Source organism: Panthera leo, chromosome B4 (assembly GCF_018350215.1).
Source record: "Panthera leo isolate Ple1 chromosome B4, P.leo_Ple1_pat1.1, whole genome shotgun sequence".
Taxonomy (NCBI): domain Eukaryota; kingdom Metazoa; phylum Chordata; class Mammalia; order Carnivora; family Felidae; genus Panthera; species Panthera leo.
In genome coordinates this window covers 16,034,502-16,062,482 of record NC_056685.1, presented here as the reverse complement: position 1 = coordinate 16,062,482, position 27,981 = coordinate 16,034,502, and the positions used below count along the sequence as shown (strand labels likewise).

The following is a 27,981-nucleotide window of genomic DNA, read 5'->3' as shown; positions in this document are numbered from 1 at the left end:
CCCAGGCGCCCCTGTTATTTTTTAAAAGTATTTTATTTAGTTATTTTGAGAGAGAGAGAGACAGCACAAGCAGGGGAGGTGCAGACAAAGATGGGGAGAGAGAGAGAATCCCAAGCAGGCTCCATGCTGCCAGCCCAGAGCCCAATGGGGGCTTGATCCTAGGAACCATGAAATCATACCTGAGCTGGGTTGAAGAGTCGGATGCTTAACCAACTGAGTCACCCAGGTGCCCCAAATCAGTTTGTTATATTATTGAGTTGTAAGATTCTTTATATATTCTTTATATATCAAATATATTTATAAGATTCTTTATATATATATATATATTATTGAGTTGTAAGATTCTTTATATATTATATGTAAAGATTCTTTAGATATTGTGTGTTGTGAAAATCTTCACCTTTTAAATGGTGTCTTTGAAATAACAGAGGTTTATATTTTGATGACATGCCATCTGTCTTTTCTTTTCCTTTATGATTAATGCTTTTTTTGTTATTGAATCCAAGAAATCTTTGCCTTCCCCAAGGTCACAATGATTTTTTTTTTTTTTTAAGTTTTATAGTTTTAGCATTTGTGTCTAGGTCTATGATCCATATCAAATTAATACTTGGCCTATGGTGCGAGAAAAGTGTCAGGGTTCATTTTTCCATGTGGCTATCCAGTTAATTCAGCACTATTTGTTGACAAGATACATGTTGACATCTTTGTTGAAAATCAGTTGACCGCGTACTTACGGGTCTGGACTCTATTCCTTTTCACTGATTTGTCTCTCCTTACATCTACCATGCCGTCTTATAAACTAGTTTCACGCTATCTTGAAAACAAGTATGTATGTGCCTCAACATTGCTTTTCCTATGCATTTCTGTATAAATTTTAGAGTTACCTTGCCAAATTGAAAAACTATATATGTATTCTGCTGGGATTTGGGGAGAACTGACGTTTTAACCTTGTCATCTTCCAATTCGTGAACACGGATAGCTATTTAAGTCTTTAATTTCCCTTGGCTGTGATTTATGTGGCTTTCAGTGTATAGGACTTGAGCCTTGTGTTAAATGTATCCTTATATATTTCATTGGAATGCTGATGAGCATTATATGGTTTTATTTTAAATTTCAATTACCAGTTTTCTCTTCTAATAGGTAAAAAACAATTAGGTTTTGTTTTGTTTACACTGGTTTTGTTTCCTTAGGCTTTTCTAATTATACAATGTTGTCATTTGCAAATAGTTTTACTTCATCCTTTCCAATTTAAATGTCTTAAAAAACAGTCGTTTGTAGTTTTCATCCAATTTGAACATTTTCCGGCCATTATTTCTTCCCCAGAAACATCTCAGACTCCTCCCCTACTGGAATGTCTTCCTCAAAAGTATCTAAGTTTCCCAAGCAGGCCGGTGGTGCTGCCGGGATCGGATCGGGCGCCCAGAGGCCAGATCACAAGGATGGACAGGGTTGTGTCCTCTTTTCTCTAGTTTGGTGACTTCTTTCATGCTTTCCTCCGTATCAGAATGACGCCGTACCCTGAGGCGCTACCAGACTCCCGTGGCTATGTGGTCTTCTGGTGATTGTCCCCTGCCCGGGGCCAGGCTCAGGTTCCAGAGCACAGCCTAACAGGCAGATCGTTTCCACAGGCCGGCCCAGAATTTCTTTCGCTGGATCAACAAAGATCCGAGTGGCCAGAATGGTGATCGCACGCCGATTTGGGGCGACTCAACCTGTTTCACAACTGTAAGTGGTTTACATGAGTGATTTCACTTGTATCTCACAAAAACCCATGACACAGGTTTATAAATTATTCCCACTGAGGAAACTGAGGCATAAAGAAGTTTAGGCGCCCAAGTCCACAAGCTCGTAAGACTGGTGGAGCCAAGAATTTGGGGTTTGGATTTCAGTAATCTGACTCCAGAGCCTGCCTTCCCAACCGTGTGCTTCAAGGGGAAAGAGCAAAGAGCCGTTCGGAGAAAGCACGGGTCTCTGGAGGAAGATACAAAAAGGAAAGGGGTAGAGTGGGGAACAGTGAGATACTCTTTACTGCCGGGAAAGGTTCTGCTTCGCCCTGCATCTGTAGCTTGCCGGTATCCGCTCCGACTTCTCTCCTGTGGTATCCTGTCATGTCTTCTTTCCTCCAGCTTCTAACACCCAACACTGCACTGCATTGGAGTCAATGCCTTTAGAACACTGGCTCCAGGGGAATCCACACAAGTGAGGCAATCCTACTATATTCCCCCTGTGCATGACCCACTGGCCCGCGCAAGTGAAACAGGCTCAAGTGGGCGCGTCTCCCTCGGAGGGTCTGAAGGAGCCCTTGGCGGGAAGATCCTAGTGCCCGGCCCGGCGTCCAGAAACTACCTTCCCAAAGGTTGGGCGGGGCAGGACCACGCCGAGTCAGGTGTGTTCCGTGCGTCCCGACTAAATGCACTAGCAAGGGGCCCGGCGCCAGCTCCCGAGACATGTGGGGCGTCTCTCTAAGAGGAGGTTCCCCCAGTTGGAGAAGCGGACAGGTTTCTGTGGGAGCGGAAGCCACACGGCCGCCTCGAAACCGTACCCGGGGGCTCGCGGGACCCCGAGCCCGGGCTCCTAGGCCCGGCGGCCAGGTCCCCCGTGCCGCGCGCGCTCCCGAGGGCCGGGGGCGGGGCGGCCGGGGCGGCGGCGGCGGCGGCGGCGGCGGGGGGCGCCCGCTCCTCCCCCCGCGGGCGGCAGGGCGGTAGGCGCCGAGCCCCCTGCGCGCGGCACATGGGGCGCCTGACGGAGGCGGCGGCAGCGGGCGGCGGCGCTTCGGCGGCGCGCTCGGCGGGGCCCCCTCCCACTCCCCTTCCCCTGTCTTCCACCTCCCCCGGGTGCACGGCCACCATGGCGTCCAGCGAGGAGGACGGCGCCAACGGCGGCGCCTCGGAGGCCGGCGAGGAGCGGGAGGCCCCCGGCAAGAGGAGGCGCCTCGGCTTGCTGGCCACCGTCTGGCTCACCTTCTACAACATCGCCATGACCGCGGGGTACGTGCGCCGCAAGGGGCCCTCGTCTCCCTCCGCCCCCCACCCCCGCGCCGCCGTCCCGGGACGCTCAGCGCTCGGGGCGCCGGCGGGGCTGGGGCTGCGGCGGCGCGGGGCGGCGAGGGGCGAGCGGGCCGGGCGCGCGGGGCGCGTGCGGCGCGGGGCGGCGGGGAGGGGGGGGGGCGCGGCGCGGGGAGGGGGCGCGGGCGGCGGCCGTGGGGGAGGGGCGCGGGCGCCGCCGCGGCCGCGGGCGTTGAATGGAGCGGGGCGGAGGCGGGGGGGGGGGGCCGGGGCCCTGCTCGCCCGGCATTGCCTAATACGGTGCACGGCGTGGCGCGGCGGCCCGGGGCGCGGGCCGGAGGTTAAGTATAGACCCGGGCAGGAATGCGGGGCCGACCCGCGGGGGAGGCGGCTTCGGCCCGGCCGCCCCGGGCGCCGCTACCGGCTGCTGCTGCTGCTGCTGCTGCTGCTGCTGCTGCTGCTGTTGAAGAAACGCCCGGGTCCCGGCCGCCCCCCGAGCCCGGAGCTGTCCGGCCGGTGGCCCCCACCGTGCGTTTCCTCGTGCTGCGGGTCGCTGGGCAGAGTCTTCTTCACTGTTAATGTCACCACGATTTTCACATTTTTGAGCCCCAGAGCTACTTGCTTGGGACGATAGTTTAGAAAGCCTGCCTTATCAGAGTGCGGCGCTCGTGTGCAGCATCTTTATGGCCCCATACTTGACGACTGATACCCCGTACTTACTTTTATTTCTGGCTTGGAGTGTGACTTACAAGTTAAGGTTACACAATGACTGTCGCTCGTCAGAGAGCTGTCAAAGTGACTGCTGTGTCGACTGCTTCTCAAGACCTGTTGAGAAAATGCTCTTCCGTATCTAAATTGCATTGCCTTTTTAAGAAATGAGTTTCCCACTAGCACGTGAAGTATTAACCTATGTAAGTGTGGGGGAAAGCTTAATATCTTAAACTTTCTCCAGGGCTCATAGAAAAATGGTATTGACAAAGAATAAATGGTGTGACCCAGTACTGAGTGCTCATTATGTGTTTAGAGTGATCCCGAATACCAAATACAGTTGATGAAACATATATTTATTGAGCATTTACTATGTGCCAAATACTGTGTTGGTTACTTTAGATGTACTATGTCGTTTTTAGTCCTCTACCATTCTGTGAGGGGTATGAGATACTACATTTGACAGATTGGGAAACCGAGGCACAGAGTGGTTAAGTCATTTGCTCAAGATCATACAACCAGCAGGGGTCAGACTTGGATTTCAGCCTAGACAGTCTGACTTCAGAGATGTGCTGCTTCTTTGCCTTTACGCTTTAGTAAGCTTTATAATCTTGAAAGAGAAGAATAATATATTCAGAGCAACTGGAGAACAATCGAGTACCCACTATACCTGCTGTCTTTAGATAGAGTGGAAGCTGAAAGAATTTTCTCTCCTGTGATAGCCTCACCCAGTTAATAAACATTTTTGGAATACCTGCTGTTGGTTAACTGGTCTGCTGTCCCTTCCCTTTCCAATCCACTCTCCCTTTTGAAAACAGGGTTAACCTTAAAACTAACATAACTAGTTTAAAGCCTCCGGTGACTCCCCGTTACCCCCCACTGTAACCTAAGGGATTTAGGCTGTTTGTCATTCAAAGGCCTTTGCAATATGCTCTCTGATTCTCATTTCCAGTTTGGTGGCATTTGAAATCAACTCTAACTCCTGATGCTGGCAAAGCACCGTGCATTTTTATATTCACAGCTCTCCTTTTTTGCTCAGGCTGTTCACTGTTTGCATATCTTCCTTACTCCTCATATGATTTCTAAGTCAAGCCATCCTCTTTGACGTTTTCTGGGTCTCCCACCCCATCTGGGGCAGAATTAAATGCCGTGTCCGTTGTGTTCTCACACTTCATTCGTCTCTTTCCTACCTGCCCAGCCTATTACTGCGTATCTGAAACTTGTATCTGTCTCCTGCCTATATTGAGAAGGTTGTTTTGTCATTTTCATCTCTGTTTAAAACCCAAGGACACCAAAATGGAATAATCCATGTAACTCTTTGCAGGCTTTCTAGAGACCTTGAGATTTGAAGAAGGAATAGGATTGGCATACATGGAGGGTAGATATTTCGAGTGAGATAAAGTCTAGAAATAGGCATGAGGTGCAGGAAAGCCTGGCATATTGTCTTGATCTAATTGAAGGGTGGCATCGGGGGAATAGAGGCAAATAAGGTTGTGGTGTGGAAAATGAGACACAAAGGTAGACGTCGAATAGTATGGGTAGCAGAGGGGTTAGCTGAGGTTCTTTTTGTCCATTTAACTTATTTTGTTTTTCTCTTTCAGCAGAACTTTGAAATTCATCAATTTTTTGTAATACTTTTGAAAACAACAGAGATAAGAAGTATTTACATAACGGTAAAAAAGAACTTGCCTAGGGACACCTGGATGGCTCAGTCGGTTAAGTGTCCAATGACTTCGGCTCAGGTCATGATCTCACAGTGTGTGAGTTCCAGCCCCGTGTCATCCTCTGAGCTCACAGCTCAGAGCCTGAAGCCTGCTTCAGATTCTGTGTCTCCCTCTCTCTCCGCCCCTCCCCTGCTCACACTCTGTCCCTCTCTCTCTCTTTCTCACAAATAAATAAACGTTAAAAATAATAATAATAAAAAAAACTTGCCTAATTCTCTGAGCTTAGCACGACCTTCTGTTTTTTTCTTAGCTTTCATGTGAGTATCTAATTTCCTTCAGAATTTCATTCAAATCTCCATTTTTAGGGAGGCCTTCCCTAGCTATCTTCATTCAAATAGCACATGTCCCCATTATGCTATTATTCCTCTTGCATGCTTGGTTTTTCTCATTGCACTTATTGCCATATAACTGTATAGCGTATTTTACTAATTCGGCTTGTTGTTATTGTCCATTATCTCTCCCCCCCTCATTACAGTGTAAGCTCTAAAATGCATCTTATAGAGCATTGTGGTTATAGTATCTGCTCTATTATATAGTTTATTTTCACATAATATTCTACTAGATATTTCTGTGTGGTTTTCATAAATATATTCTTCCATGGTTCCATCAGAGTGTATAATGGCTTAAATCATTCTCCTAATGACAATTTCCTTTTGTTTCTCTTAAGTCAGTAGCTTCAGATGAGTTCTCAGGAGTAGAATTACACCTTTAAAGGATGTGAGGATTTTTACGGTACTTGTTCATAATAGATACTTGACCAGAGAAGTGGATGTATTCTCTCTTTCTCTCTCTCTCTCTCTGGTTTTGTTTTGTTTTGTTTTCCTTTTCAGGACTTTTGAGCCCAGACATGTTAAGTGCCTTTCCTTGGTCAAATGAGAGACATAAGATAAATATTTTAAGCTCTGTCCTTGAAGAAGTGTAACCTGGGGCATTTATATATTGCAATAAAAGACAGTGAAATAGGTGCTCAGCAGAGGTGACAGGTCAGACAGGTAGTGGGAATCAGAGAAAGCTTTGTGGTGAGATCATAGCATTTCAACTGAGCTTTGAAAGATCAGTGGTATTTCACAGGCATGGATGAGGAAACAGCGTGAATTAGAGTACACAGATGTGACATTCCTAGACATGTTATTGAGGCAATAACAAGTGGGCCTGAAGTGTGTGTGTGTGTGTGTGTGTGTGTGTGTGTTTGTGTGTGTGTGGTGGGGGGGAGAGGAGGAATGAAGCTGGATAGGGAGCCTGGATCATTGCACAGGGCCTTAAACACCTTGCTAACATATTCAGGTTTTAACCTGTAAATAGCACAATAAGGTGTTGGTTAAAGGCTGTGCTTCTCTCCTTTTTAGCCAGGTAGCCTCAGATAAGTTACTTAACCTCCTTGTCCCTGAGTTTTCTTATCTGTAAATTGGAACAACACAACTACTTTGTGAGAGTATTACAAGGAATAAAAAGATCACGGGTATGATCAGCGGGGTGTTCGACACAGAAAGAGAAACTATTTAAGATAGTTTCAGAGTGTAAATAGTGTGAGTTAGTAGAGTACCAAACCCACAGTTCAGGCATATCCATTTCCCCAAATGTTAAGTGACAGACATATATTTTATCCCATACAACGGATCTACCACAACTTGTTGGTCCATTCATCTGTTGATGGACATTTCGGTTCTTCCCAGTTTTTGGCTGTGACACTACCGTGAGCATTCATACACAAGTCTTCGAACATACGCTTTCATTTTTCGTGGGTGGATACCTGTGGGTGGAATGACCGGGTCGTATGGAACTGCAAACTTTTCGGGAGTGATTGTACCATTTTACATCCTGATGGGCAATGAATGCGAGTTCCAGCTTCTGTACATCCTCACCAACACTTGATAGGGTCAGTCATTGTAATTTTAGACATTCTAATGGGTGTATTGTGTTTTGATTTTGCATTTCCCTAGTGACTAATGACATGGAACGTCTTTTCATGCATTTACTTACCAATTGTATATCTTTTTTGGTAATAGTGTCTGTTCAAATCTTTCGCCTATTTTAAAAAAATTTTTTTAAATGTTTATTTTTGAGAGAGAGCAGAGGAGGGGCAGAGTGAGAGAGGGAGACACAGAATCCGAAGCAGGCTCCAGGCTCTGAGCTGTCAGCACAGAGCCTGACGCGGAGCTTGAACTCACAAAAACTCAAACCGCGAGATCATGACCTGAGCCAGAGTTGGACCCTTAACTGACTGAGCCACCCAGGCGCCCCTTATACCTATTTTTTTAATGATGTTGATTTTCTGTTACTGAATTCCAAGATTTTTTTTAATATAGTATGGATCTAAGTCTTTTCTCCGATATATGTTTTAAATATTTTCTCCTAGTTGTGGCTTGGTTTTTCATTCTCCTCACAGTGTCTCTCAAAGAGTGGAAGGTCTTAATCTTGACAATGTCTAGTTTATCTGTTTTTGTTTTTTTTTTTCTTTTGTGAACCTTTCAGCTTAATCCCATTGGCATGAGTATCTACGCAGTAAGTTGACACACATGTTGGCTGGGAAATAAAAGTTTCATTTTAGTTTAGGAAAGGAAGTTTAGCGGTGTCAATGAACAATGTATCAAAGCCCAGGGGCGCAAGTCTCCAAATGGCTACTTTATAGGAGGTGTCAAGAAGAAATGATACAGTTAGAATATCATCACTTCTCCATAACTGCTCAACTGATGGATCTGGGCAATGATCAGCAATGACTGCTAACATTACAGACAAGAGGGACAGCCACGAATTATGTGCTCTTTAGGGAAGGAAGGGCACAGCATAACTTAGAAATTAGCCTCCAGTGTGAATCTATCTGATCAAGCCCCTGGAACTGTCAACAGGGAATACAGGGGACAGAAGAACATAATAAATGGCTCGTGGGTGTGTGATTAGCAAAACCCAGATGGAGGATGACTCTGCAGAATAAACCACTCGGTGTCCTCAACAGACAAGTTTCACAAGAAAGAAAGGGAGGGAGAAATGAGTGGATAGAGGAAGGGAGGGGAAGCCTATAGATTAAATAAATCATGAAAGACAAAGCAACTAATTACAATGTACGAACCTTATTTCAATCATGATTTTTTAAAGTTGAGAGACAATTGAGGAAATTTGTATCCTGACTCTACATTTTGTGATCTAAGATGCTATTGTTAAAATTTTTCACATGGGATGATGGTATTATGGTAATGTTTATTGAAAGCAATCCTTTTTTTTTTTTTTTTTTTTTTTTTTTTTTAATTTTTTTTTTCAACGTTTTTTATTTATTTTTGGGACAGAGAGAGACAGAGCATGAACGGGGGAGGGGCAGAGAGAGAGGGAGACACAGAATCGGAAACAGGCTCCAGGCTCTGAGCCATCAGCCCAGAGCCTGACGCGGGGCTCGAACTCACGGACCGCGAGATCGTGACCTGGCTGAAGTCGGACGCTTAACCGACTGCGCCAACCAGGCGCCCCGAAAGCAATCCTTTTATTATGAATGAAACTATAGAATCTATTAGAGTTCCTTCAAAATAATGAGGGAGGGGGATGGTGAGGAGAGAAGTGAATGGAGGTTTGGATAATACAGGATTGTCCGTAAGATGATAACGATGGAAGCTGGACAGTGGGCACACGGGGGTTCATTATACCATTTTCTTTATTGTTGTATATATTTGAAGTTGTTCATAATTAAAATTTTGAAAGAAGTATTGAAATAAGAAAAGAAGATGCAGGTTTAGGTAACCAAGTTACTTACGGAGCAGGTTGTCTCCAAGAAATCTCAGTAGAAAACGAAGCACCAGAAACAGAAGAACTCCTTTGATAAGATTTTTCAGGGTCATGGTAGCATACTGGCATGGTGAGAAGGCCGTGTGTTGAGTGAGTTATGGCACATACCTCCTGTTACAGCGTTGTTTTGTTTTCGCCACTTACTAATTTAATGGTTTCTTGAGGCAAGGCCTATGTCTTATTTATTTCTAATTTCCCAGCATATAGCACTCTCCCTGGCTTAGCAACAAGTGCTGAATGTGAAGATGAATGGATAAAGAAATGAATGAAACAATCTCCTACATATAGAGCACATGTTTGTATATTTCACAAAATGAGTATTTTTCTCAAGGACTCAGCATATCTATCTGGGTTCATATTTGGGTAATCAGTAGGTCTGGCATATTTTTTAAAAACAGAACTTTCCGGAAAAGAATTGCCAGTTGCAGAGGCTCTAATCGCTTTTGAATTTTTTTTCTTTGAATCCCAATTACTAAACCAGTGAATATAGGAAGTCCAAAGTTAGTTAAATGTAGGGCCCTTATGGGAGACTTTGATTGTCACTCCCTTGTGATGGTGGGCTTAGAAAGTGAGCACTGATTAGGTCGGATTAGCTCTTGGCCATATTGACTGAAAAATAGATGAGAAGTGGTCCTTTCTAACCCCACCCAGAGTATTAATTTTTTTTTTTTTTTTTTTCAAACAAGTTAGTTATTGGTGTTCTAATACCACACTAGGTGGTACAATACTGCCACCTATGGAACAACAGTAGAATTTGTTCCCAAGTTCTTATGCAGGGCTTTTTATATCATGCTATTTAACGTCGTAGAGAACTTGCCATCTAAACGAATCCTTGGATGAATGCTTTGGTACGTTAGTAATTACCTCTCAGAATGATCTTTTATAAAAATCTATGGATTTTCCTAAAAAAGAGGACAGTGGATGGAAAATGTGAACTTAAATATCTTACTAAGCTGTTTGTTTTCTTATTGTTAGTATATAGGGACTTAGAATTGGAGATAATGAAACCATAACATTTTAAACCTGGAAGGCACCTAAAACATCACCCAGATTAGCCCAGCACAGAATTCAACGTTGGTTCACTATGGGATGAAGCCATCAGTTATATCTAGGAAAGCTGGGGTATTGTGGAGACAGAATAGCATGGGGGATTAGGAGACCTCAGGGGTTCTATGTCTACCTAGACCTTAATACTTAGGGTAAGTCACTTGACATCTCTGCCTGGTGACTCTCATCTACAACAGTGGCCTTCCAACCTTTTTGATAGTACACTACTATCGGTGAAAATATTTGAGCATAATTCTCCTTATAACTTTTGTTAAGTTTATTTATTTGTTATTTAAATAAATAAGTTATTTATTTTAAGTTTATTTATTTATTTGAGAGAGGCAGAGACAGCGTGAGCAGGGGAGGGGCAGAGAGAGAAGAAAAGAGAGAATCCCAAGCAAGCTCCATGCTGCCAGCACAGAGCCAAATGTGGGGCTGAAACTCACAAACCATGAGATTACGACCTGAGCCGAAACCAAGAGTAGGACACTCAACCAACTGAGCCACCGAGGCCACCCCTCTTCGTATACATTTTAAAATTTACTTGTAACTTAAATATATGAAATATTGTGATTAACTAGTATCCCAAGACACAGTATCTACCTAGAGCCAGACCAGTATAGCATCGTGGTTCAAGAGCATAGACTCTGAGCCCAGCGATGGGTTTACATCCCAGCTGCCTGGCTCTGTGACCTTTTCTGCCTATTTCCTCAGCATTAAAATAGGTTAATAGCAGTCCCTACCTCACAAGGCTTTTGTGAGGATGAAATATTAGTATGTTAAACACGCATTTAGAATATTGTCTAGAATGTGAAAGCATTCTGAAAGTTTACCGATTATTATCATTACTGTTATCATTAACAGTTCCCCATTTTGAAGGTCTCGCTGATAGTTCCAGACTTTACCTGACTTCTTGTCATAGGAACACCTCTGCTTTCACCTGGTGTGTGCTGAGGAGGGATATGAGTGCCCGGAGCGGAAGTGCCCGCCGCCATCTTCTTCTGTTGACCTTGTTGCCCATGTTCATCATATTCAACCAGTAGTTTCTTTGCGGGAACCTTTAAGCCGTTTGTCCATTTTATGAGTGTTCTTAAATTAAAAAGTTAAAACCGTATCAAAATGTCATTCACAAACCCATTTAACTAGACACTTTGGAGACCACTGAATTAAAAGCCTGGGGTTTTTAAATACTCATTTCCATGGGTGTGTTAGTAAAGATTTAAAAAAGTTATAGATGGTTCAACTTTTTCAAACCTAAACGTGCTCTTGTAATTGTGAGGGGAACTGGAAAAAAAATTAACTCTCCTGAGTGTCTCTAGCAGATTGGGCATAGGGTGAGAAAGCTGGTCTCCACAGGTGTAGCTTGTGTTTGAAGTACCCTTGATTCACAGCACAGAACCTCTGTTTCATGTACAAATGCAAGTTGAAAAGGGAAGGCATATGCATTTTGTCCTTTTTGTAAAGCAAATTCTTTTAAGGCAGGCCCATAATATGGCCTTCTGTATGTATGTCTTGTGTGGCCCAACAGTTGTTTTTAATGGGTGACTCAATCAGTTAAGTGTCTGACTTCAGCTCAGGTCATGATTTCACAGTTCGTGAGTTCGAGCCCCGCATCAGGCTCTGTGCTGACAGCTCGGAGCCTGGAGCCTGCTTCGGATTCTGTGTCTCTCTGTCTGTGTCTCTGCTCTGCCCCTCACCCCCACCCGCTCACAATCTGTCTCTCTCAAAAATAAGTAAGAATGTTAAAAACATAATTATTATGGAAGATTTTTACTTATACTTACATGTAAGTATACACTGTATATTGTGTAAGTACGTGCTTATACTCACAGCTTTTTACCTTGAGACATATTTCTATAATTATGAAATGCTTGGCAATAACCTCACTTGGTACATAAAGCTAATTTCTTCAGTGCGTCAGTTTATCTGCTGAAACCAAACACGAACTGGATATTGTTTGACATTTGAGTCTCGCTGGTCTCCAGTATGTTGTGTTCATCCCCTTGAAGAGCCCATATGAAAACAATGTCATTTCTTCCTGTGGGTTTTGTTAAAAAAGAATAATGAACTGAGGACATAATAAAACATATATCGTTACTCTAAATTACACCATTTCCTTGTAGGAAGCTCAGTGGTATTCATTTTGGTAGGACTTTATAAAATACTTTTATTTCTTCTAGGTGGTTGGTTCTAGCTATTGCCATGGTACGTTTTTATATGGAAAAAGGAACACACAAAGGTTTATATAAAAGTATTCAGAAGACGCTTAAATTTTTCCAGACATTTGCCTTGCTTGAGGTAAGTTTCCTACGATGCTGTTTTTCTATTGTTGTAATATTTATTTGAAAAATTGTTTTTTGAGCAAAGCCAGTCTTATTCTGCTGATGACATACCACCTACGGATTTGTAGAAAACCAGTGTTCACAGGGATTTATTTTATGTTGCATGCTATTGACTTGTGGTTTTTTTTTTATTTGCTTACAGATAGTCCACTGTTTAATTGGTGAGTTTCTGATTTAATTTTTATTGTTGGTATAAATTGCCTCCAGGGCAGCGGTTGACTTGTTTTTGTTTTTGTTTTTTAATGTTTATTTTTGGGAGAGGGAGAGTGTGAGAGCCGGGGAGGGGCAGAGAGAGAGGGGGACAGGGGATCCCAAGCCGGCTCTCTGTCATCAGCGCAGGGCCCCTTGTGGGGCTCAAAGTCACAAACTGCAAGATCGTGACCTGGGCCGAATTCAGATGCTTAACCAACTGAGCCACCCAGGCACCCCTGACTTGTTTTTCTCTTTAAGGAATTGTACCTACTTCTGTGATTGTGGCTGGGGTCCAAGTGAGTTCAAGAATCTTTATGGTGTGGCTCATTACTCACAGTATAAAACCGGTAAGTGATGCTAACGTGTTCTCTTCAGGAGCCTGTAGAAAAGCTTTTTATTAATAGGAGTCTAAAATATTAACATTGCTGTATTTCAGGAAACAGAACCACTAGACAGAAAAGGGCTGGGTTTGGATTTAAGTGTGATTGTCCATTAACTTAGTGCATTAGTAGAATGACCTTGTAACACAAGCAAAACTAAATATTTATGTCCACAGTCTACTCTCTGATGTTTCTCAGCTTTTAAAATTAATATTCGTATTCCGTCAAATAACGAACTGAAAATTCTATTTCCTATTGATGCGTATTGTCTTTGATCCTGTATTGAAGTCATCAGTGTCAACAGTTTATTGTTTCTCATTCACCATGGGGTGGTGTAGCAACAGGCATAAAAAAGCAAATGTAGTTCTGTAGATCTGAGCAAATGGGGAAGGCAAAATGAAAGTTGGAAGGGCTGAGGAACTTAGGGGAAATTAGCATATTATTTACTGAGGCATGACAGGAGACAGACCTAAATCTAATTAATGGCTTAAACCCTTTTAGACAAACAAACACCATGCTCACTATGTCAAGACACTGGGCCTTATAAACCCATGACAGAAACATTTCCCAGATGGACCCTTCTGACCTTCTGACAGCCGCCAGCGTCTCCTGTCTACTTGAGGACAGATCTCTGGCCTCCTTTCCATTCCTGACATGCCTTTCTTGTCCCTAGTCTGCTTGAAATGATACCGTAACTCCCTTCCCTTGCCTGCTAGACTTACTTGCCCCTGTCCGTGTGGGGACAGATCACTGCCCTTCTGCCCTCTCACCACTCTGCACGTTAGCCCTTCCGACCGGTGTCTTTCACACACCTTACTCAGTCCACCTGGGCCCTTGCCAGTGCCCGCCATGCACTTAGCAATGACTCCCTGCCGTATGGAGAGCCAGACCTTTTATCCAGATTGCCATGCAGTTTAAAAGCAGGAGTCCAACATTAACAAAATAAAAGAGAGACTATTCCAGACAGGGAGCGAATGTAGGAGCTGGGCCAGGACTACAAAGAATCTGAAGACCAAGGAGAAAGAAGGACAAGATGGGGTGGCCAACGTTACTGCAGAGAAGTTCAAGAATCTAACAGGTTGCTCGCCCCCAAGAGAAAAAAGACCCATCTGCTCTCTTTTATCCTCCAAAGGATCTCTGCCTGAATATTACTACTTAATTGTCTCCAACAATAGTTTCCCACTGGCACCTTTCCACCACTCTTTAATTAACTTAGCCAACATTTACTGAGTGCCTCGTATGCACTTGACACTGTGCTAATGTCCGGATTTACAAAAACGGACGGGGCGGTCCCAGCTGTCATGTATCCTGGCTGTTGGGAAGTGGGGGTGCGGTCATACAGATGTGGAATCATTTGAGAAATACCGACTGCACATCTGTTCTGTGCCTGGGACTGTGCTGGGGACCTGGCTGTTCATAATACAAGTACAGTTCCTGCCTTGTGGAGCCTGTAGCTGGGAGAGATGGTAGACAAGTAGATGTGCAAATACAGCTGACCTTGAACAACATGCGATTTAACTGCATGTGTTCACTCATACGCAGATTTTTTTTTTTTTGGACAAATATAGTAAAGTACTGTCAGTGTATTTTCTCTTAAGTTTTTCTTAATAGGGTCTTCTTTTCTCTAGCTCACTTTCTTGTCAGAATACAGTATATAATACATATGATATACAAATGTGTTCATCAACTGTTTGTATGTTATCAGTAAGGCTTCTGGTCACCAGTAAGCTTTTAGTAGCTAAGCTTTGGGGGAGTCAAAAGTTATACACACACAGGCTTCTTGACTACACAGGGGGCGTTGGTGCCCCTAACCCCCACGTTGTGCAGGGGTCAGCTGTCATGGTTTCATTATATTAGTGTTAGTGCTTTGAAACAAGACGAGTGCATTATATTACAATATACTTGGGGACTTAGTCTGACCTATGGAGGGGAAGGAAGGCTTCCCTGAAGAAGGAGTGTATAAATAGCACAGTGAGGGATACGCAAGGGTTAGGCAGACAGACTTTAAAACCAATTGGCAAGTGTTATGATACAGATCTGAACAAGGAAGGTAGACAAATACCTGCTTGGGGTGAAAGGAAGGGTTTGGGAAAAGTTTTCCAGAGGGCGTGATGTAGCTGGATCTTAAAGGATGAGAGACGGTTTTCTATGGGAGCCAATAAGTGAGTAAGTAGCATTCTCATGGAGGGATGTGTTAAGATGTAAACATTCAGAACATGTTCTGGAAATAATACAAAATTTGTGAGAGAGAGAGAGAGAGAGAGAGAGAGAGGTAGTAGTGGAGTGTTGAGAGATTGCAGGTTAAGTTGGAGAGACTTCTGAGCTCAGATTGTAAAAAACACCTTGACCACCATGCACAGGGGGTAGGATTTTATCCCTTTCTCCTGTTAAGCAATGGGGAGCCCGAGAAGCCTGTAAGTCACAGACGAGCTACTTCCAAATGTGTTTTTGTTTGTTTTGCTTTTGAGAGAAAACTTCCATCCACGAAGAGAGTAGAGTGGAACGAGTATCCGGGAGGCTGTTACGGGAGTCTGGATGGGAGAAGAGCCCCGAATTACAGTGGTGGAAACAGGAAACGGGTGGGCGGATGCAGGGGCCAGGGCTGCAGGAGGATGGGTCATCAGGTGACCGCCAGAAAGTTGGAACGTTAGATCGTTCCCATGCTGGTTTTGAGGGGGTGATGTCGTCCTCGGGTGGTTCTGTCAGTGGCTGGAGTGAAGGCTGAGGAAGAGAAAGCAGTAGAGATTTGACTCTTCCCCCACCCCGGACGCGGTCGCGTTGTGTGTCATAACGGGATTACGTAATGGGGACTGCGTGAAGTTTGCTGTCTTGCCTTGGTCTACCCCTAACTTTCCAATGCGATAAAAGACACATAGTAAATAACTAAAATGAAATCTCTTCCCGGAGGAAAATGTTCAAGGTGAAACGACACTGTGGATTTCTCTGTGATTCTGCAGATCCAGAATGAGGAGAGCGTGGTGCTTTTTCTGGTCGCGTGGACTGTGACAGAGATCACTCGCTATTCCTTCTACACATTCAGTCTTCTCGACCACTTGCCATACTTCATTAAATGGGCCAGGTGGCGATGTCTTGCGGTTTAACTGCTCACAGCCCTGTGCATGTGCGTTTTGTGTGCTAACATCAGCGAACCGAAATTTGTGCCTTAGCCCCGTGATGCCAGGATGCTGTTGTTTGGCTGTTAGCCGTATAATAACTTGCATTCTAAAGGCTTAACTTAATGATCAGAGAAAAATCATATTGATATATATTTGGAGTAAAATCAATGCAGGGCAAATTATATCAGTATCCTTAAATAACCTGAATTGGCCATTTATTTTTCTTTAAAAGCAAAATGTACAGTTTTTTGAATTTTATTAAATAAACACAGTGCCAAAAATATGGCCTTTTGTCTGAATGATTTAAATTATTTTAGTAATCTGGCATCCATAATTTTTAGGATCTTATATATACAATGTCAACTTCTTTTTTTTTAATGTTTATTTATTTATTTTGAGAGAGAGAGAGAGCTCAAGCAGGGGAGGGGCAGGGAGAGGGAGAGAGAGAATCGCAGGCAGGCTCCATGCTGCCAGTGCAGAGCCCGATGCAGGGCTCACACTCCCAAACTGTGAGATTATGACCTCGTCCGAAATCAAGAGTTGGATGCTTAATGGACTGAGCCACCCAGGTGCCCCTATAATGTCAGCTTCTTTGGTACGTTTTAAGTAGCAGAGACAGAAACTTTTAAAGGTCATACTTACCTAAACTGTATTATTTGGAATGTGACAAAATTTATATTTCAAGGGTTCTAAATATGTCTATCCTAAAGCAACAACTTTTATGTTTTTTTTTTTAAGTTTGAATTCTTTGAGCACCTGATATTTTACAAAGTTATTATAAAAACAAGACTGCTCTTTGGGGAACAAATCATACCAGCCAGCGTAGATTTGTTTTTTTCCTTCCCTGTGTCATACTTACAGTTGCTACAAGAGTAACACGTGTTGTGTGCGTCCTCCATACCTGAGATGCAGGTTTGAACACAAGAAAAACTCTGTCCTCTCATGACCTAGGAGACAAAAAATGAAACCACTCACAGATATGTGAAATGCCAGATGGTGGGAAGGACAACTGGAGTGAAAGAGATCTATCCCAGATACGTCTGTCCCCTCTATGTCTGTTCTCCATAGGTAGGGTACAAGAGTTCGGCGATATTTGCATCCTTTATATTTTCTGTTAAACAACAGAAGTAGTATGTTTTCGTTGTAAAAAACTCAAAAGTACGAAGTATATAGAATCAACACGGAAAGTTCCTGCTTATACCTACCTCACGAGCTCGCTTCCCCTGGAGGGAAGATGTTTGCAGTGTACCCATCCAGACTTTTTCATGTTAACGAAAATGTGAACATGCAAATGTGAGTTTCTAAAAACAGAAGTAGAATGACATTGTATTTGCTTTTTATATCTTGGAGCTTTTTTTTTTTTTTTTTTTAAGTCAAAACAGGAATTTTTAGATCTAGCTGTAACTCTTAATGCTGGGCAGTATTCCGTAGTATGACTGGCCAGTTCTCTGTTGCTAGAATTTAGATAATTTCCAGTTTGCTAATAGTAGAAGGCCTGCTTTGAGATATCATAAACAATGCTATATCCATATATCTATTTAAAAAAATTTTTTTTGGTGTTTATTTATTTATGTATTTATAATTTTTGAGAGACAGAGATAAGCAGGGGAGGGGTAGAGAGAGAGGGAGACACAGCATCCGAAGCAGGCTCCCGGCTCTGTGCTGTCAGTGCAGAGCCCAGCTTCAGGCTCGATCCCACAAACTGTGAGATCATGGCGTGAGCCAAAATCAAGAGTCAGACACTTAAGTGACTGAGCCACACAGGTGCCCCATATTTTTGTTTTTTATTTAAAAAGGTTTTTTTTGTTTATTTATTTTTGAGAGAGAGAGACAGAGTATGAGTGGGTGAAGGGCAGAGAGTGAGGGAGACACAGAATCCGAGGCAGGCTCCAGGCTCCGAGTTGTCAGCACAGAGCCCGACGCGGGGCTCGAACCCATGAACCATGAGATCATGACCTGAACCAAAGTCAGATGCTTAACTGACTGAGCCACCCAGGTGCCCTTATTTCTATTTTTTAAAACCCTGATATTTATAGTAACACATTCCTAACTAGTTTGAAAGTAAGCATACAACTAGCGTCAGATTTGATTTTCATCCCCGTATATTAAAAGCCTAACGCTTTTTTTAAAGTAGTTACTCCTTTTTCCTAACTTCTGTACTACACATGTTCAAATATAATGAACTGTTGAATATATAAAAAATCAAAAATAAAGGAAAAAAACCTTTCAAATTGTTTATAATACCCCTCTATCATGATTCTCACCGTTAACTGGATTTATATTCTTTCACACTTTTTATGTGCCCCAGCTCCTTTTAGACATTTGTGGCTGACCCATTTTGTTTCTTGAAAATGCTTCAAAATTGTCGTTTGAACTTAAGCATATTGTCTATCGTAAGAAGGTCGTGCTCCCATGGATGTATGTTTGTTGGTTTTATTCTTACTGTAACTGAACATTCTTCCGCTTTGAGCAGTTGGGCCTTTCACACAGTTGGCGGTTTGGAGTGTCACCAGACTAATCCTAGAATATACCTCAGTGCCATCTTGCACGATCCCAGTCTTCCAGGCTTCTGGCACCTTCGAAAATACTAATTCATGAGATAGTTTCTTCATTTGCCATATTTATACAATTTGTTTGTGAAAGGCACGTCTTTAATGTTTTGTCTGTCTGCCTTTTAGAATGCATTTTGCATGTGTTGAATTTCTAGAAAAGTTCAAAGCTCTGCCATTGCATGTTTAAATTTGCTGTTTAGAAATCCTTCCTCAATTGCATTAATGTTAAACCAGGTACTATAAAATCTTTCAGCTTTGAAATGTCCATGTTAGCATGATACATGTCAGTTAATCGTAATCACGAATCATTTTATTTCATGTCAAAAATCTTAAGTTCCCAGGCGTATTTGCCAACCTCATTAAAAAACCTAAAATAATATTTGTATGTATGTTCAAATGTTGAAGCTTCTGTTCTCAAATAAAAGTTCCACTTTAAGAATGGCTTCTTATTTATAAGTAGCCGGCCTACTCTGGCAGTTTGAATATACTTTGATGCTGTTTATGTGTTAGAAGTGTTCCTAGAAAAGTCCACTGAATAGGTACTTGTATATTGTTGTTTTTATGTTAATTTCCACTTTAATTTTGAAAATGCATTCCCTTCAAAAAAAATTTTAGGTGCCAATTGGGAATTTTAAAGGAGGCATTATATCTTTTTCTCAATAAGGAGTTAAATTTCTCATGCTGCCATCCGAACTTAGAGAGTTGGTGATGTGCAGTCTTTTTAAAGTGCAAAGAAAGTAAATGACATAATTCTTTCTCATTACATTAAAAATAATCAGTGGCCGAAGGCCTTAAACTAGTTCACTCTAGGAGTGATAGGGTTTTTTGTTGTTGTTGAAGAACAATGCTTCCAAAAAACTCATTGGAGAGTCACATAAAGTTTAAAAACCACGTAAATAAGTTTGAACGTTTTACTGGAGAAGGGCTTATAAAATGTTCAGTTATATGATTTTAAATTGAGTTAGGACGTTAAGACTGGAAAAGAGTGATTTAAATAATATACAAATTACAAAGACTAGTAAGAAAGCAGATGATATACCCAAGGCAAGGAGGGGATAAACAGGGACAGTAAAAGGATCATTGGTCTTTTCTTTCACCACTTAGTTTATTTTGGCAAATAATTCTGTTCCTCTCCCATCTCTTATCCTTGTATGCCCTTGGCGTACTTGGTATCACCAGTTTCCTGCCATGCTGATGATTTTAACTTTTCTTTACAAATATTATCTTAATGCCAACAACATGATTAAATAAAATATGGATTGATTTGATTTCTTTCTTTTTCCATCGAGATTTTGACCTTTATTTTCTGTGGTAACTGCCTTGGAGAAAAATGATTTTCTTTAGTGGAGAAATGTTGTCGCCTTGGGTCCTTGCTGCTCTTTCTGCTGGAGGCCCGCAGAGACTTGCAGAATGTTTCTCTCACTGCAGGTGGAAGTGACGGCTGGCTACTCTGCGTTAGAGACCCCGCCATAGCCCAAATGAACAAGCTTGTGATTTGGGGTTTTGGAAACAACTTTCTCAGTTCTGTTTTAAGCAAGTTGTTCCTTTAACGTGGGAATTTTGGAAACAACTTGTCTTTCTTGTTTTATTATGAAAGCAGTTTTAGACAATATATTCATTAGTGGTTACGGAAACCTTAGGTAGCTTTATTTCAGTTTTCTGAAATGGTAATTAATTCTCTTTTAATTAGTAACCACAACAGGGTTTTCAAATGCCTCCAGAGAACCCCTTTGGTAATTTGAAGATGTAGATACAAAGTTAGGATCATAACTGGTCTTTAAAAAACACTGCTCCTGACCAGTAAGTGACTCGTTCAGTTCTGATTTCAGGTGTCAAAGAAGTTACCTTTACAATACCTTATAATACGTACAGGTACTTTACAATACAAAACTTACGTGCTTTGCAATACAAAACTACATATATATTTTTTAACATGTATACCATTATTTCAGTACTGTAAAGTAAGTTGACTTCTTATTTTATTAAGATCTTGCCATCTTAAAATGGAAACTGCTATGAGAAAAAAGGAAGATCATTAAATTTATAAGCAAATAATTAAAGTAGAGAAAACTAACCTGTGAGGGGCATTGTAACTATGTGCAGGATGAATTTTTAGGTTTAAAGACAGTAGTAGCAAAAGAATGATGATGTCAAATCCAGTCATTGCCCTAGAAAAATAATTCCTTGAGGTCTTTCTTTTCTCCAGATACAATTTTTTTATCATCTTATACCCTGTTGGAGTTGCTGGTGAACTTCTTACAATATATGCTGCCTTACCCTACGTGAAGAAGACAGGAATGTTTTCAATAAGACTTCCTAATAAATACAATGTCTCTTTTGACTACTATTATTTTCTTCTTATAACCATGGCCTCATATATACCACGTAAGTATATGGTTATTAGTACTTTGGTTTAACAGATGCTGTGAAAGTTTTTGTAAAGTATCATGATATGCTGGCTTAATAAGCAAGGCAGCATAATGGCTTACAAATATATCAAAACTTCTGTTCAACCCCACATTTAAAATTCATAATTTTGAATAATTGAAGAGTGAGTCAAAAAAGACTGTTTCCTAGTTATAAGGAAAAAGGTAGGTAAATTGATACACAAATGACTGCCTTCTCAAAATCATTTAAAGAGAAGCTTAATATGACTTTTTTTCTTTTTAAAGAAAAGATAGAGCCCACATCAGTGAACTATTTGCCAGCATTTAGAATTATTTCTCTGAAGATAAACATTTTATCCAAGAAAATGTCGGGTCATTTCTATCTATTCCTTGAGCATATACTTGGAAAAGTTATTCAAGATTACTTTTTAGTCTTGTGTGTGTCGCTCTATGTACTAGAAAATAACGAAGGTGCTTTTTTAAAAATATTTTTTTAATGTTTATTTATTTTTGAGAGAGAGAGAGTGCAAGCATGCACGAGCGGGAGAGGGGCTGAGGGAGAGAGGGTGGGAGGGAGAACCCCAAGTGGGCTCTGCACTGACAGCAGAGAGCCCGAAGCGGGGCTTGAACCCATGAACTTCAAGATCATGACCTAAGTTGAAATCAAGACTTGGATGCTTAACAGACTGAGCCATCTAGGTGCCCCATTAAAATATTTTGAATAATTCAGCCTCTTCACTAATTTCTTGTCCCCTTTCAGTAGGTTGCAGTGAATTGGTGAGGCTTTACTCACTTCATGTAAATACCCACAGGGTTAATGTTTTTCGGTCAAATTTTGATAGTCACCAGCAGGAAATACACAAGTAAAACAAGACCGTTCTTTACTTTTCTCAATAAAATTAGAGACTCTAAAATCCGTGAGGGAGCCAAGGAAATAAGCAGAGTTTATAGCATCTAAAATCTGCATCGACACGATATAAAATATTTTATGTAATGGGGGTGCACATAAAACTTGGCCAGCCCCTTGAGGCCTCGAACTTTGAAGCTTTTTCAAAATTGGCATTGACTTGATGGTCACACAGTGCATTTATTCCCCTCATCTTCTGTCAGTTGGGCCTAACTGTCATCAGATCATCCACCAGCGGCCGTTCGGGAGGGCTGAGGGGTGGGATGTCTGCGGCACCCGTGTGCGCCCTCTGCTTCCGCAGCGTCTGGTGAATGGCACCATGCCTGGCGCAGGGCCACGGCCTGCTTCCGTTTATATCCTATTACAGGTTTGGGAATCGGGTCCCCCTCTTCCTTGTAACTGCGGAGGCATCTCCACAGAAACCCGAGGCCCAACAGGTCATGGCTGGAAACCATCAAACTAGTAACTGTTGGTTGTGTGTTCAGTGGTGTCCTGAGAGACGTAGACTCTGGCCCGTGTCACTAGGAGCTCCGTTCACGATGCTGATGGTTCCGTGAGGGTCCCACTTGCTGGAGCATCTGTCAGCCAGGGGGATGTTTTCCACTGGATCGTTAATATTCGCTGTAATACAGCTAGTTTTAGTTTGTTCATTGAATTTTTTTGTTCATTGACTGTATTAACAGTCCTGCAAATAGTACTCAAAAGAAGTGCTACTCTCATTTTTCAATAATGACATTACAGATTAGAGGACATCGCAATGAGGACGTTACAGACATGGCTTACAAATCACCCAGGTAGTAAATAAGGCTAGGGTTTGAACTCAAGCCTGCCCTTCCACTGCACTACTCAGAATGTGATAGAAGTATTTTCAATAACTGGTCAGTTAGGTTTAAGTATATTTTACCTGAATATGTTCAGGCCCCTGGGTATGATCCGATGATTACATTTATCAAGATGGGTGATACCTAAATCAAAAAGAATAAAATCCGTTGTGTATTTTTCTTCCATGTGGGCTAAGTTCTAAAAATAGTTAACTAAAGTTGCCTGAGCAAGATATTCAAAGCTTTTTTTTTGTCATTAATTGATTTTAATAATTCAGTTCATCATTTTCAGAGATATTTTTACAAATATTTATGTTGTTTATAGCTGATGTTAATTTGTATACCCACTAACATTTACACTATAGTTTAAAAGCCCTGGTTCAAATGGGCTCAAAGTAATTCTTCAAATTTGGAAAGGCAGATGACCATTTGTCTAACTGACTTAATACATATACATAAATGTGTATATAGCAGAATACCCATATACCCAACCAAGAGAGGCTTCTGCTCTCGGCGTTCTGGCCCTCCACTGATCATTCTCCACACAGGCCTCCCCTCCCCTTCTAGACCACTTTCTAGAAACCTGGGATCATGGAATTTGTAACCCAAGTGGTGCTGAGCGTGCATGCACGTAGGGACTGCACGGATAGGCCTCTTCCCCAGTCTGTTCTCCTGAGGGATAAACCATGTCACCAGTGAAAACGGTCCTGAGATCAAGGGGTAGCCAAAGGGCAGCTGCGTATGAAGGGTATGGATACAGTTGGGTCGTGTGGGCGTAGATGTCCATACATGTTCATGAGACCCCGAGTGATACGGGATAGCCAGTGGACCAGAGAAAAGGGGGCCGGGTGGGGCAGTTTTCCTTGTGCTGGAACGTTCTAGCACAGGATTCCAAAGAGTTACAGAGTTCTAAATTCAAACGTGGCCTTCCAGGTCATTACAAAGGTACATTTATCAAGATATTTAACTTTGCTCCAGAATCCCCAGCAGTTAATGGCATTACAGCCATACCCTGGAGATACTGTGGGTCCAGTTCCAGGCCACTGCCGTAAAGCTATTACTGCCATGAAGTGAGTCAGATGAATTTTTTGGTTTCCCAGTGCACACCAAAGTTAGGTTTGCATTATGCTGTAGTCTGTTAAGTGTGCAATAGCATCAATGTTCACATCTTAATTTAAAAATACCTTGTTGCTAGAACATGCTCCCCGTCAGCTGGGCTTTCAGCGTGTCCTAACCACTGATCACAGATGGCCATGACAAGTACAATAATAATAATAATGAGGAAGGTTGAAGTCTTGTGAGAATTACCAAAATGTGGCACAGGGACACAAAATGAGCAGATGCTGTTGGAAAAATGCTGTTCGGGCATTCCACCGAGTGCCAACAGACTCGCTCGAGGTGAGGTTACCACAGACCTTCAATGTGTAAAAAATGCAATCAAAGGAGGTGAGCCTGTAAAACATGTAGGCGTATGGTATGTGGAGGCCCACATTTCTACTCTTTCCCCGAGCTCTGTGAATATTTGGGAAGGCCGAGGTGGTGGATGATGTGCTTGCCCTCAAAGCTTGCTACTGGGAAGAACTTTCTAGTATAAATAATTTTCAACAATACCTTCTTTTGTTTTCTTTTTTTTCAATCAGTGTTTCCACAACTCTATTTTCACATGTTACGCCAAAGAAGAAAGGTGCTTCATGGAGAGGTGATTGTAGAAAAGGATGATTAAGTGATCCCTGCAAACAAGGTGCTTTTTCCAGAATAACCCGGATTACTTGAGTCCAAGTTTTAATAACAAGAATAAACAACTTTATGAAATATTACAGCTTGTATGATTTCTTAGAATATAACTTGAGATGTGGTGTTTGCCAATATTTGTCTTCACATTGTGCAAGGTCAGTTTCCTATAAAAACTGCGTGTGTTTATTATCAACTCCCGGGTAGGTGATGATCATGAAGAAAATAATTGGCTGTGTTACCTGGAAAAAAAATACTTTTTTTTGTTTTTGTTTTTAGCTTTACTCAAGTTTTTTTGTTTTTGTTTTTGTGGCATATGCTCCAAGGTTTTTAAATCAATATTTACAAATGAGTTTAATGATTTAACATTATGATACTTGGCGGTGGTATTTATATGATATTTATAAATGAAAGTAAATGCAGAATTATAATAACTTGTTAGTAATGTATTGGTATTTCCTGAACCCAAGATCTGTTTCTTACAAGTTAGATGGCAGCATTTTTGATTAATAACAATTTTTGGAAACATGGACATAATTGGCTATGGTAGGACTTTTGATAAAGTAGCCGTATAACAAAATATCCAAACAGATGTCACAATTGGAAAATATTCTTTGAATATATGTCTAGGCTGTTAAAATTACATATACCACTAAGCAAATTTATTTCTATTTGAATTAACCTTCAAGGACCACCTTTTCAACTGTAAGGATTTTAAGGGACTAGAAAGAATGAGTGTATACTTTGCCTCACTTGTAAAAAACAAAAGAATAACATTGGGTCTGATCATAACATTATAGTCAGAACTCTGGCTGCAAAAGGTTTCTCTGTACCTAGACTCATCTAATAAAAATCATGATAATCTCTTTGTGGTACTTAGGTAATGAAAAGTTTTGGGCTATGACATAACAGACTCATTTTATTCTGAATTCCATTGAGTTGAAGCAAAAGAGTCTTATAGTGAAGCTCCTCGCCATGCGTTTAGTAGAAAGACATACAGAAGATACTTTAATACTTACTGCTTTAACTCTTAAGTAGGCCCTTTAAATATTTTTCCCCTTACGTTAAGGTATGCTGCTTTACTGGCCCAGTTTAGAGAGGATATGAAATATGTGACTTTAAAAGAAGAGGGTTTTTTTGCATCCTGCAGCTATGGAAGTGTAACTTTGGCCTTAAGTGTTTTGTAACGTTTGCACTTGCAATCAACACGGAGCATTACACTTTTCAAAACTGTTTTGCGTTACCACCTCCTTCTCTGTTTTCTTCCTATGGAGATTTGTAGCAAGAATAGTTCTGCAAACTTTCATTTTAGATAACGTGATTTTTGAAAGGTGCTATTTCCTTTATTACATTACACTTTAATATTTCTCTGCAGCTGAATGTTTCAATGAGCACAGTGTATTCTGTGTATTAGGCTACTAATTCTCAAAATGCAAATGTTCATTCTGCTTTTTACACTGCTTGATCTGTTTTTGTCTTGAGTTTTTATATGGAAGAAATTTTCAGGGAGTTTTTCCCTTTGGTACCATAGTATAAGAAGGTCAAGTAAATATTGATCCTGTTAGATGCTTGTCCTGCTCAAAATATTTTAAATCCTATTCCTAAAACTTGTGTCAATTCAACTTGTACCCCCTTCAAGCAGCTGTAATAGCTCTTTTTCCTTTAGTTGTGGAATATCCTGAAGTAGAAATTGTGATTAACTTTAATAAAAATGAAAATGCCTCAAACAATTATCTACTGACCTATGTTAGCATATTATCCCTACACTTTAGATTTAGTTTATCTTCGGTATCTTCTATATTCAACTAATTCTAAACTGTCCCTTGTGTAGAAAATGAAGGGGTTAAATGATATTTGGATCTTAAAGAGGGGGTATTTGAGATTCCTTTGCACTTATTTCCTGTGCCTGCATATTTTAGAGTTCTCCTGAAGTCATCCTAACTTTCCTTTTGCAGTAGACGAACCAGGACGTGAATCAAACAGAGCTTCCATTTGGTCCTGAAGATTTTGGCATTTGGAAAGCATACATCAAGACTTTTTGATACTAACAAGTTTTCAGTTATATTTGGTGACACTCCATAAAAATCTGATTGTTTTAAATTTTTCATAGCTTGAAGGATTAATACACAATATATACAGTGTGTACAAGTCTTTTTTTTTCTTTTACTTTTCATGGCCTTAATTTGATATTAATACGACAACATCCCTGTTATAACTTAATATTTAGAAGCATGACAAAATAAACACAAGAAATTCATTTTCACCAAAAGCTTATATTACTTGACATCTCTAGATTCTCAGAAGCATTATTTCCACACCTTTGGATTTGTAAGCATCTGTTTCGTATGCCATGGTCTCCTGGTTTCTGACGATACATGGCAGGTGATGTGGATTCATGCACTGACCTGTCCCCCACACATATTTATTTTGTGGCAAATGTGCGTCAAGTGCTGCTGTAGGGAATTGGCATCTTTTTCCTATCATCCCCCTCTCCACCCTACGCAGTAGGACCTCTGACACAATTGTTAGGTCGGTTAGGAAATCACATCCAAAATAATCACAAAATACCGTGTATTGGAGAGCTGATGTGGCAGGGGGTTTTGTTGCTTACGTGTGTGTAAGCGTATCTACGCCACTAAACAGGTAACATTCTGGTTTAAAGCTACTTTCAAATAGACCCAAAATCAATTACAGATATGAAACTGATAAAAGAAATCATTAAGGCACAAGGAAAGGAAGGAAAGAACTATTAGGGAAAAAAAATAACCATAAAAATCAACGTTTGAATTATTTTTCAAATCAACGTGCAAAACGCAGAACTTTTTTCCACTAACCTATATAGTGATCTGGGACATACATATAACTGATAGAAGAAAAAAGAACAACACAGTTCTGTAATTTCTAGGATGAAGGAAGGCATTGAATGGAAGTGAAGATTTGGTTTGTTTATATTTTTAGATTTACAAAACAACTTAAATAGACATAAGTAGTACCTCTAGATATGAAGCTTAAAAATATGTCCCAAAAGTTTTAGTTTTTTTGGTGTTCTTATGATAGCTTTAAAAAATATTTTTATCACTTTTTATTTTGAAATAATTTAAAACTTAACGGGAAAGTCGCAGGAATGCTAGAACGTCTTTGTTTGAATTCCCCACTTCTAACACTTTGCCCCATTTGCTGTTAGCATTCTCTCTCTCTCACTTTCTCTGTTTCTCTCCATACTATTTTGTGAGCCATTTGAGAGTAAGTTGGAAGCATGAACTTGTGATTACTTAAGAACAAGGGCATCCCCTTACAT

At 41.2% G+C, this 27,981-nt stretch overlaps 1 protein-coding gene across 2 annotated transcripts; it reads left to right on the top strand.

The window, feature by feature from the left end:
• Positions 1 to 1,426: 1,426 nt before the first annotated feature.
• Positions 1,427 to 24,769, top strand: HACD1 (3-hydroxyacyl-CoA dehydratase 1). 2 transcript variants are annotated; one of them, XM_042945026.1, is made up of 7 exons: positions 1,427 to 1,725; positions 12,436 to 12,553; positions 12,740 to 12,758; positions 13,048 to 13,136; positions 16,127 to 16,248; positions 21,044 to 21,222; positions 24,593 to 24,769. In XM_042945026.1, exons 1-7 carry the CDS (start codon positions 1,679 to 1,681, stop codon positions 24,673 to 24,675), a joined length of 657 nt encoding a protein of 218 aa, XP_042800960.1. In that variant the 5' UTR covers positions 1,427 to 1,678; the 3' UTR covers positions 24,676 to 24,769. The 2 variants fall into 2 exon arrangements, with proteins under 2 accessions (XP_042800960.1, XP_042800959.1); XM_042945025.1 differs by lacking the exon at positions 1,427 to 1,725 and adding an exon at positions 2,698 to 2,987.
• The last annotated feature ends 3,212 nt before the right edge of the window (positions 24,770 to 27,981 follow it).

What these genes read in the sequence shown, in the direction of transcription:
- HACD1 (XM_042945025.1), top strand. Translation starts at nt 2,731, where the DNA reads ATGGGGCGCCTGACGGAGGCGGCGGCAGCGGGCGGCGGCGCTTCGGCG. An exon ending in TACTTCATTAAATGGGCCAG is followed by an intron (nt 16,249 to 21,043) that starts GTGGCGATGTCT and finishes TCTTTTCTCCAG; the next exon opens with ATACAATTTTTTTATCATCT. An exon ending in CATGGCCTCATATATACCAC is followed by an intron (nt 21,223 to 24,592) that starts GTAAGTATATGG and finishes TTTTTCAATCAG; the next exon opens with TGTTTCCACAACTCTATTTT.